General features: G+C 38.9%; 1 protein-coding gene across 2 annotated transcripts; it reads right to left on the bottom strand.

Annotated features, from left to right (window-relative positions):
* Positions 1 to 5,678: 5,678 nt before the first annotated feature.
* On the bottom strand, positions 5,679 to 10,053 carry TP53INP1 (tumor protein p53 inducible nuclear protein 1). 2 transcript variants are annotated; one of them, XM_070942117.1, is made up of 3 exons: positions 9,848 to 10,053; positions 7,586 to 7,994; positions 5,679 to 5,947 (listed from the first exon to the last, which is right to left on the bottom strand). In XM_070942117.1, exons 1-3 carry the CDS (start codon positions 9,960 to 9,962, stop codon positions 5,695 to 5,697), a joined length of 777 nt encoding a protein of 258 aa, XP_070798218.1. In that variant the 5' UTR covers positions 9,963 to 10,053; the 3' UTR covers positions 5,679 to 5,694. The 2 variants fall into 2 exon arrangements, with proteins under 2 accessions (XP_070798218.1, XP_070798219.1); XM_070942118.1 differs by lacking the exon at positions 5,679 to 5,947 and adding an exon at positions 7,230 to 7,341.
* Positions 10,054 to 12,092: the final 2,039 nt, after the last annotated feature.

Raw genomic sequence — 12,092 nt, 5'->3', positions numbered from 1 at the left:
ATTTGAAACCAGATTCAGAAGAGATGGGAAACAAAAAGACTAAAAAATCTCAAATAGCTGAAGTCAGACCACTGGTCCACCTATTGTAGTTCAGTGGTATTTGCTATCATTGCTGTCTGTCTTGGGGTTCAGACTTTTCTAGCCCTACAAAGAATTGTAGAGATGAATCTTTCAAAGAACTGTTCTACAATTACATTTTCCTTATCTATTGCAATTTGTATTGGGATTCTCCTTAGACATAAAAGGTATTTAATCGGAGACCACAGTTGGTAGTTATCTTGGGAGATCATTTGGTACCTCACACTTCTCAGCAGAACCACTAAAGGAGGATTTTTCCATTCTGATGTAACTATTGAAATCAACAAAAAGGTAGCAAGCTTTAGTGTTTTGCAAATTGGGCTAAATCTAGAGATCAAAATGTCTAAAATGTGATGAGTAACCTATGCCTGCTCCACTCCCAGATATTATCCTCACAGCATTCCAGTAAATCTCTCTCCCTCTTACACACACACACAAAGAACTGATTAATATAGAGCAAACATTGGATTCTGGAAACTCTTTTATCAATTGGCCTTTTTATTGACTGTTTCTCCAGAGCACATTATGAAACAAAATACTTAAGGTATATAGATGGGTTACTATGATTCATTTCCCTTTTTTTTCCTGGAGACCCTTGAAACCCTTTTATTTGACCTGTTAGATTGCTAGCCTACAACGCAGTGCGAATGTGAAAATATCTGTGCCTCTATCACAACTGAAAGAGTGGTAATGTGATGAATTCACAGAAGAAATTGCCCTAGAACCATGGAATCCATGGTTTGGATTCCTTTAGGCCACAATGTAGACCAGCATTGTGACCAAATGATGCTCTTTCCCAAAATATAACACACACAAGGAATAGATGGGAGAGTAACTGATCTGAAACAAGGCTTTCATTACAAAATTCCTGGTCTGGCTTTGACTCAAACATTCTTTGAGTGTAATAGAAAGCAACAATTCACATTGATAAGGTGTCCAAATTCAGTCAGGCCAATATATTACCGTTAATATATCAATAAAAAAACAGCCTATAAAGACAGCTCAAAAGATACCAATTTCTCCAGGTAAGACTGAGTGATTCGTACATGTTAAACTGCCCAATGGATTTAGTTTATCGGATATGCCAAACCAAACTGTAGTATTGACAAACACATTGGTATCCAACTTTTCTTTAGGCAGCAATCCAAGACATCTTCCTGACAGGCCAGCAGATACAGGGGAGGTTCCGTTAATGTAACATCACATGATAGGACATGGCCAAAAGTTCCTGGACCATTTGTTGGTGGATTAAGTGGTTTGGATGCGTTTAAGCAAGTGTACAGCCACTGGGAAATAAATGCTTCAATGCCATTGTATTGTTTAGCAAAAAACCTAGCCGCCAAAATTCAGCAGCTAGGCATAAAACAGACCCCAAATGAGGCATGGTAGACATATGGCCAGAGACTGCTTACTCCTAGCCAGCACAGTACTGTATGTAGACATAATCATAAAGTAGCTGCTTTGGGTAAGTCTATATACCGTACTATGTGTCCTGAGCCTAATAAATTGGGACAGCGTGGAAAATTTCTACTAACCACTCTAGTTTTCTAAATATAGGAATATTATCTTTTAGCGCATACACATTGAAATATGGAATCACTTGGCAAAAACATTTCTTCTTCATAGGAATAGATCATTGTAAAAATGAATGAGAAATGAGTCCCATGCATTTTCAAAATGAATGGAAAAATAATCAAATTAAATCCAATTAATTTTCATTTGTCATTCATTTTTAGTTAGATTCCTATTCTGGACCACGGTTAATTGCTCAAGTGGAGATACAAGTATGGGAAGAAATAAACTATCCAGTGAAACTGAAAACTAACAGGCTAGAAATCTATCAAACTTGAGCAACTGATTGAGTTTGAACAACTTTTTAATAGCTTGTTAACCCAGCCACCACCACCCCTTTTAATCCATCTGAAGAGTGACAGGTCTGATGTCCTTTTTTTAGAAGGGCCTGTTTTACAGCATTTTGCGCTCTTTCACCAATACCAGTATAAAGGCAATACAGTATGGTTGGTAAATGAATAATGAGAAGAAAAATGGTTAAGTTTTAAATGAATGGAAAATCAAAAAAGTTTAAGCGTCAGAATTGTATGAGAAAAATGTGCTTCCTTGCTCACCCACAGCAAATGGTTTTTATCAAGCAACATGTCATTGGTGAAGATCAGAACTGCAGATTATGATTGAGCAGAAAGATAAGCAACGTTATGCCCTCCTTATGGGTCAACTCAGACTTCAACAGTCCTCAGCTCCAGCCAACATGATAAAGGGCCAAAGACAGCTATGAATCTGAAATCTAACTTGTTGCTTCTGAAGATGTCCCATTGCTCCCTGCTGTAGGCAAATCAATGAAGGAAATGGTACTATATCAAAGCCAACTGACATTAGACAACAGGATTTCATAACATATTGCAATATTCAAAACATACTGTATTGCATATTTCCTTTTCATTCCAGAACAAGAACTTGGTATAGAAACCATTTAAGCTCTGGTCATTTTGAGATGTTAAGTACTGTAACCTGTATATGGTATCAACAGGATGGCCAAACCTTGCTTACCAACAGTTCTGCCACAGGCACAAGGAAAATGGCTCCACAAACAAGCTGCCATTGAGAATGCATAGGCTGATATACAGTATTTATCCAAACAGAATGGGGTTTTTTTGTATCTTCAAATTCAAGTTTGGTGTGTACAAGTCATTGAAAAAGGCACAGTTTTGTTTATAATATGTATAAAAAACAGTTCCAGCAAAGTTATTGAAATACCATTCAACATAACACAAGGCCTTCATTTTTACAAGTTATTACATTTGTTGTTTGTGGAAAAAAATATACAGATATATAAAAAGTCATATTCTAGCCACAAAACACACATTGTTTGAAAAGCAACAAATTCTAATACTCTAATAGTTCCAGGCACGTAATAAAACAAGCTATATAAATATACAAGGAAAAGAGTCAGGCTTAAAGTTGTGTGTAAAAATTCCTTTCACCATAGCATTATTTCCAATGTTAAAAACTGACAAGCACATATTTCTTTTTCCCCATCACTAGCAAATTATCCAGTAAAGACAGCAACTGTACCTCTCAATTAGAAGTCCTAACTTCAAATCCTTGCTAAATCAGGAATACAGAAATAAATGTGGCCTTTATTTTAAAATTCCTAAAAGTAGACAATGAGAATCCAATAGTTTGTGTGGGGAAAAAAGATGAAGTTGGCTAAGAGTCACTTGCTGGTACAGTACGTTATTTCACTTAATCAATTTAAAATCCAAGCCAAACTTGAAAGGGGTTCCTGAGTTTTAGCGGGGCGGGAGGGAATACAGTGATGGTGCTGTGAATCTGACAGATGAAAGGTCCTGAGTGACTACTAAAACAAGGAATGCTTTAGCAGTTTTTAGAAACTTGAACAACAGGATTCAAGATTCAAATCACAGAAATTTAATAGAGAAACATCTCCTGAATCCTGGAAGCCAAATGGCAAATTCAAATATATATCCAAAAAAAATGTGGGGACAGCCAGAAAACAAACAAAAAGCTACTGAACTTTGCCATCTGTGGTTTTAAATTGCTTGTAAATTCTTTGGACTCTTCTTTTGGGATATTTGACAATTAGTGTCTGTATAAAAGCATGAATCTTTTTAGAATATCAAGGAAAAGTTAGTTAAGCTTAAGTGAGGAACACACAATTACAGTGACAAATTTGGGTTGCCTAGGAAACAACAGCCAGAGGAATTTCAGATTTCTATGTCAGCAATTATCCATATCTTTTATAGACTATAGTAGTGTGTTTAGAGAAGGCAGCTATGAATTACAGTTCCTTAAAAAAACAAATATAACTTTCATCAATCTGGTGTAGATTGAATCTACTGGACTGAAATGTGGCAGATCATGCTTATAAATCAGTTCAAAATTGGAGGTGCAGCTTTTGAAAAATGCAACACCCACAGCAGGCAATCATTCAAACAAACCAGGGCAGAGAGTTATGCATTTCAGCGCTATTAACCTCAACAAGTTTCCAGAACCTTTAATTAAATGTTCTGTTGTAAAATAGTCACTAAGTAATATTACATTGTTTTGTGTAATTGACTTTAGACCAACCCACCAAGAAAAATTACTCTCTAGCTTTGTTGACAATAAGAAGGAATGTTTCATTTTATCTGCTCTTTGCCACAGGGATAATCTTTGTATTTTCATGCCATTTCCTTTGTCTATGGAGATCAGGTGTAACCTGAAACCAATAAAACTCAATAGTGAATCTATACTCAATATATAGCCATCTTGGGACGGACTTCAAACTGCAAGTCTGAAATATGAGACATCTGGCCTTATTTTAGAACTTTCTTACTTCCTCCCTTTTCCATTTTTTTTTTTTTTTTTTTTGCTTCTTGCCTGATTGAGAGTTCTAGAAAACATTGGGTTAAATTTCAATGGTCTTTAACTATTATCAAGTAATAGATTTTGGATTTTCCCCCACATGGTTTATCACTGCTTTTTATGAAAAGTTTACTCCTGTTCTTCAAAGTAGTCTTTCCCAAACTGGATACTATGTACAGTATATTGGACCACAATTCCCATCATCTAATTATACAAGCATAGGATAACTGGAACACATACTCAAAACCTGGTTCGCGCTGGTCTTCATTTGTAGGTCTATTAAAAGGTAAAGGTTCCCCTCACACATATGTGCTAGTCGTTCCCGACTCTAGGGGGGCAGTGCTCATCTCCATTTCAAAGCCGAAGATCCAGCGCTGTCCGAAGACGTCTCCATGGTCATGTGGCTGGCATGACTGAATGCCAAAGGTGCACGGAACGCTGTTACCTTCCCACCAAAGGTGGTCCCTATTTTTCTACTTGCATTTTTTACGTGCTTTCGAACTGCTAGGTTGGCAGAAGCTGGGACAAGTAACAGGAGCTCACCCCGTTACGCAGCATTAGGGATTCGAACCGCTGAACTGCCGACCATTCAATTGACAAGCTCAGCATCTTAGCCACTAAGCCACTGCGTCCCTTACAAAATACCTCCATTGCACAGGAAACTGGTAAACCATACTAAACCAGAGATTTTGAAAGCTATGTAGAAAGATATTAGGTTACACATTTTTCCCTCTTCACCTTCTACTGCTACATAGAAAATAAATTCCTTATTAGGAATATAATGCCACTCAGGCCACCTGTATTTTGATGGTTATGTTAATATTTTAAAAGACAATCTATAGTATACATAGATCATTGCAAGTGTATGGGTGACCCTGAGAAATTCTGTAACTACAAGATGGCTGAAAGAGGCCTTATAACTTGGCTGTAAATACTAATATAAAAAACAAACAAAACCATCCATACCTAATAAAATTTGTAAAGTCTGACACAAGGAGGCAGAGAGGCACAATCACACAAACATTACTACACATACTGTATATGTTTACCTGCTACAAACAAAACATTGAAAAGGCATTTTGTGACACTGAAATCAAAGTGGTTTTCAACTGAATTGTAACACTCAAGTGATTGTGTAAAAACAACTCACGAGCATCCTAAGACAGTTCTCACCTTCACTGTCTCACAATAGTTAACAAATATTATTTCTGGGGAGAAAAATGCAAAACACTATCAGTAATTATACTGACGCTGGCAAGGCTGGTGAACAAAAAATCCACTGTTCTTGAGTTGCCTTGTGTAGGGATCCCTGGTGAGATTTTGGCGACGGAGACAGTTTCTGTTCAGGGATTGTCTTTCGCTGAACTCTTTTATCCTCTGGGAAGGACGAAAACTCTTGGTACTTTGTTCAAGAAAAGTTGAGTGAGCAGCAAGTGCAGCAATGTAGCATTGGACGTGTTGGCCCATTTTGCTTTGGGCTTCAGATCTAAAATTCCAAGCACAAGGATGGAACTGATAGCATTGGCTGTAGAGCAAGGACTCAGGCACATGGCAGAGAGTTTTCATAGGAAGCCACAATAATACACAACACAAATAGTAAACTAGTCAATCACATTCCAATTTGTGAATATGTGAGCCCAATCAATGCACAGGTAGTTCTTGAGTTCTGACCATAACTGAGCCATCATGGTCATAACTTGTGACAGCCATAAATTGGATCGCCCACAAGACCAGCCTGATTTTATGACTTTTTTTGCGACAGTTAAGCAAACCAATGGTTTGCTATGGCCTGGTTTTGCTGAAAACCAAAAGTAGCAATAGCACTTAGACTTATATACTGCTTCATAGTGCTTTACAGCCCTCTCTAAGTGGTTTACAGAGTCAGCCTATTGCTCCCAACAATCTGGGTCCTCATTTTACCCATCTCGTAAGGATGGAAGGCTGAGTCAACCTTGAGCCTGGTGAGATTCGTTCTGCCAAACTGCTGGCAGCTGGTGATCAGCAGAAGTAGCCTGCAGTACTGCACTCTAACCACTGCGCCACCGCGGCTCAGTAAGTGCAATATTTGACAAAAACATCATAAAACAGTCGCATGACTGCAGAACATTGCAAACAGCCATAAATGTAAGCTGGTTGCTGAGTGCCCAAAATGCAGTAATGTGACCGGACCCAGGGGAAGGGGGGATTGGCCATCAAAACTTTGATCCCAGTTGTAAGTAGCTCCAGGAAGGTCCATCATAACTTAGAATGGTTGCTAAGTGAGCGGTTGTAATTCAAGAACTATCTGTAGTTACTTGATGGCTCACAGCACAAGCATGTGCAGTTAATACCGTAAGTCCTCTTTAATTTAATCAAGGGCCAAAGTCTGTGCAAGTCCAACCAACTAGTATCACTGAAATGCAGTGAACAGCACTTTTCCCAAAGGGATACAAAGATACTGTACTTCTTTCCCTAAAGGAAGTTGGGGAAAGCCTTTGGCCTCATGGTCAACTGGCAATTTTCTATAGGAACAGGCTGGAGAAAGGGAGTGGAAGATTGAGATGATTAACAGGGCTTCAAGTAACAGCCAATGCCTTCCTCTCTGTACAGAGGATATTGAGGAGCTCTTGATTCACATGTGTTTGTATCTTTTATCCAACCAATGCCCCTTCACTTTCCTTCTTCTTCCTCCTCCAAATGTTAACTTGTGTAGCTGTCCGAAGTCCACTCTACTGAGAAATATGAATTTCACTTAATGCGTGTAAAACCATTTTGCAACGCAAGCAGTTTTGATGACAAAAAGGTATCGCCAAGGGCCACACCTTAATAGGGGACTTGCCTCCAGTTCCTGGTATTTTCTCGTCTAAATGTTTCAATGCTCTTCTCGCTCGCTCCTGTTATCTGTTTACAAGCAAGCAATGACAAAGGCATTGATACCATACAAAGAAACTCAAAGAAGAAGACAAATGAAGGACAGTGATGAAGGGGCAGAGTGAGGGGAGCAAGGAGAAAAGCATTCTGCCCATAGCATCATTCACACCACTCATAATAATTTTCAATGCTGTCTTAATGTAATTTTCCCAATTTTTTCATTTGGTTACTAGCACCTCTACATTTTGCCTGAACCAAAGAGTAGAGAACATACCTATGATTGCTTTCATCGTGGGACTCCACTTCCTCCTCCTCCTGTTCCTCCTCCTGTTCTTCTTTTTCATCACAATTGTTCTTGTTGAGGTTATGACAGGTATTATGGATTGCATATACAGACATGCTGGGATGTTCAATGAGCAGATTTTCCAGTGGGCTGGTTTCTACTTTGAGAGTGGTTAAACCACCTGCTGTAAAACATGGAGGGGGAGTGATGAACCAGCTTTCTTCCATGGGGCACGAGTTTAATTGGATGAAGCAGGATTCACTGGCATCTTCTAAGCAGTCCAAGGAATCAGGCAGACAAGAAAAGATGGGTGAGTGGTCATCAGGAGGTGGTTTGCAGATGTCATCCACTTCCTCCTCCTCATCTTCATCATCAACCGTAGAGAAGTTTGAACAGGAATCTATCAGGAATTATAACAGAGAAATGCACGAGCTGATCAAAGTAGCTGGAGATTGGATATTCTAGAGCAGGGGTGTCAAATTTAATGCCCATGAGATGCTTACATCTGGCCCACAGGGCCACCCTGGCAAAGAACTGGCCAGCAGTGCCTCTGCCAGTGAAAACAGCTCCATTTTTGCTAGCAGAGGGTTGCATGAGGCTGTCATAGCCAAAAATGGAGTTTGCAAAGGCTGCGGACAGCCCTCCCAAGCTCCGTTTTTGCTGGCAGAGGGTTGCAGGAAGCCATTGTAGCCGAAAACGGAGATCGGGAGCCAGTTTTCGCTGGCATTGCACTCGGGCCACCACAGGTGCCCCCAACATGAGTGATGTTGAGCTGCCCCCCCAGCCCCTCCCAAGGTCAAACACAACCCTGATGTGGCCCTCAATGAAATTGAGTTTGACACCCCTGTTCTAGAGTTAGCTTTCTAGTAGCCAGGGACCCCTAGATAAATTGACAACATATATTTTGTTGACAACTTGGTTGACAACTATTGGTTGACAACTATTATTGACAACAAAGAGCCAAGGTGGTGCAGTGGTTAGAGTGCAGTACTACAGCTACTTCAGCTGACTGCTAGTTCAGCAGATCAGCGGATCAAATCTCACCGGCTCAAGGTTGACTCAGCCTTCCATCCTTCCGAGATGGGTAAAATGAGGACCCAGATTGTTAGGGGGCAATATGCTATTTAGTATACTGTCTTTGGTGTAAGCCGCCCAGAGTCCTTGGAGAGTGGGCAGCATAGAAATATGACTGACAAACAAACAAACAAATAAATAAATAAATAAATAAATCTCAACTCACATAGAGGGCCTAGTTATGGAAGATTAATTTATAGGAACGACATATAAATTGTTTACAGAATTTATATATAGCTTTTGAACATCAAAAATAATCAAGCAGTTCATGTTAAGTACTGTATATAATACTCTGTTTCCCCCAAAATAATACATCCCCTGATAACAAGCCCAATCGGGCTTTTGAATGCATGGTAATAAGGCCAAGCACTTATTTCAGGGTTCAAAAAAATATAAGACAGGGTCTTATTTTCGAGGAAACACCGTACATTCCATCAAATTAAAAATAATACCCAAAGAGTAAACCAGCAATTAATTAATACCTATATCTTACATTATATATGTATGTATGTAGATACAGAAAAGCAGGAATCATACTTAGTTTCAATACTTATAGGATTGAAAATTCCATTTCCTGTAGCTGAGGAAGGCACATGAGTATTATCTCCTACTATGGATAAGAAGGATTTTCACACCAATGTAAACATTTGAACCAAAAGCATGCAGTACCCAACTTCAAGCTGTCCCTCTATCCTTATCAACTTCAGCCAACATGACCTCTAGGATTGCTTTGGCCTTGCTGTCTATCAATCTGCTACTAAGTTGGAGAAAGCAGCCCTTGAGAATTTATCCTTTTGTTCAACAATAACTGAGCAAACTGGAACAGGGACAAGAAAGAATGAGGAATGGCCAGTCTTCTGCTATAATCAATTGTTGAAGCACAATGAAATTATGCTAGTTCTGACAAGGTGGGCTAAACAGCTTGAAGTTATACAATTTTCCCCAAAAAATAAGATCCTGTCTTATATTTTTTGGAACATTGAAATAAGCGCTTGGCCCTATTGCCATGCGCTCAAAAGCCTGATTGGGCTTATTATCAGGGGATGTCTTATTTGGGGGGAAACGATATTATTTTCTTCCTCACACCATCCATGTTTAGCCCAATATATTGCCTGCATATAAAGAACTTTTTGGTTTAAAATCTCCCATTTAAACAATTCTGTTTAAAAGAAATCTTACCGATAAAGTCTACCAGAATCCACTCTTCTTCTTCTTCTTTCTCACTGAACTCTGGTTCTTCGCTGGGCAAATTACTGAGTTCTCCCACAAACATATTATTCAGCCTCTGGAACATTACTAAGACGAAACAAGACTCTGGCTAGCACTTGTTTGCGCCCACAAGATGAGGTACCGCTCCACAGCGTACCAAAGTTTAAGGGTGCAGGTAGAAGATTAAAGTGCATAAAAACTTTATCAGCTGAGGCACTGGATGCAGAGAGGCATGATTTGTAAACAGTTGCTACAAAAACCTGCAGAGGAGACAATAAAAAAAGCATAATTTTAATGCTCTATGCAAGCACAAAACACATCATGCATCTGCATTCAATTAAACCTACCTGAACATACCTGACTGATACATGCTTACCTCAAGGTTACAATATGTGTTTGTACAACCAATACACACACACACACATCCTTGACCTACCTGAAAATGGCAAATCTCACCCTAGTTTTAAATACACCATTGTCCATGATAGTGTTGTATATGTTGTGTTTACCATGGCATGGTATAACCAGGCAAGCCTGCTGAAGAATTCTGAGAGTTAAAACCAGGATACCAGTTTGGAAGCTGCCACGGACTCAAGAAAGTTCCCTGGATCAGTTTGGTGCTTTTTAGAGTTTTCATAAAATTAAAAACCAGAGAAGTCTGCCACCTGTGGTGCTATGAGACTTCCACAGGGCACTGTAGAAAAGGAGACCTCTCCTTTTGCCATCAGCAATGTATTAATGTTGTCAGATATTTCCTTTCCCATGTTGGCCGCCTTGCATATTGTATTCCCCCGTCTGGCTGCCTCCAAATATGGTCATTTCCCAGAATTCTCAGCAGTAGCTACCCTGGCTGAGGAATCTGGATCTTGGAAGTCCATTCATCTAGATTTTAAAACACCCAGGTTGGTAATAACTATGCTAAGCATAATGAGAACTGTTTGGTATTGGCTTAGTCCAGACTCAGAGGATATTCCATGGATTGCATTCAATTTTATAGTTTTTAATGAATGCTGTGACTCTATCATTAAACTTCAGCACCAAAAATCATTAACTTTTAGCAATGTGGTTTATTACTTTATTTTCCCTTCAAGCATGCTCTCTAAAAAAAACAAACCCAAAAATAAAAAGAGAAAATAATCAACAATCTTCCATTGATAGCTTTAAAGGCTGTGTGGACAGCCAACTAGGATTTATTAAACAAGCCAACATTAAGGTAATTATGGTTTAATACAATGTGTAAAGATATTCCTGATCTCCATTTCTTCTGACCTTACAAAACAATTTTTTGTGTGTTTTGGAATCTATTCCAAATCCTCAAACTTCATGTTTTTTTCTCTTTGATCATTTCTTTAAATATACTGCAGGAATATTTAAAGCTCCCTTTGTTTTTCAGAACACACTTTTGCTCTTTGACCATATAGCTGCTTCCAGCAGGGGGCTCAACATTGAAAAAGATTTACGGTAAATTCTAGTGTTCTCATCCAGAAACCATTGACCCTGTTCCTTCAGTTTTCTTGCCTTGCATATCTGCAGCAGGGTAAGGCAGAGTTGCAGTAGATTTAGATTATTGGATTTAGAACTTGTCCAAAGAGCAAATCAAGCATACCACATAGACATGGTTTACAGTTCAAGATTATTTAAAATAGTTATTTACATAGGAAAAAAATATAAATCTCCTTATATAGCTAAAACCAATCCAATCCAACCTTCTCTTGTCCTGAATACAAATGTAATGCTCTAAAGGAGTTTTTTTTTTCCTCCATCCAAGCATCACCACTGATTAAAATCTGAGAAGTTCATGTTCGAAGTCTGAGATTGCATCAGATTACATAAATTGGATTTAGCCATGCCCACAGTGAAAATAAACAAACAGAACAGTTGCCCAATATTGGAGGCGTCTGTACAAAAATACTTTTGAAACATAAAGGGGTGGAGGTGGGTGGAAAAATGATTCTCTTCTCTCCAAAGAATCAAAATGATCTGTTGTACTGTTTCATAGGAATACATTTGTTTTAGGACAATCCAGGACGCACTAAACTTTCTCTCTTTCTCTCCCTCCCTCCCTCTGTGTGTGTGTGTGTGTGTGTGTGTGTGTTTGTTTGTTTGTCTCTCCCAACTCCAGGAAGTGCTGCACTGACTCTTTTCTAAAGAAACAATGGAAGAAGTTCCCAAAACCTCACATAAGGAGGAGGCCCATCTAAAGTATGCTTAGTCT

The sequence above is a fragment of the Pituophis catenifer genome, unplaced genomic scaffold (assembly GCF_029215685.1).
Source record: "Pituophis catenifer annectens isolate HBS135680 unplaced genomic scaffold, rPitCat1.0.hap2 SCAF_3, whole genome shotgun sequence".
NCBI classification, from domain to species: domain Eukaryota; kingdom Metazoa; phylum Chordata; class Lepidosauria; order Squamata; family Colubridae; genus Pituophis; species Pituophis catenifer.
Note: the sequence above shows the minus strand (reverse complement) of the source record. Positions and strands in the feature narration are given on the sequence as shown.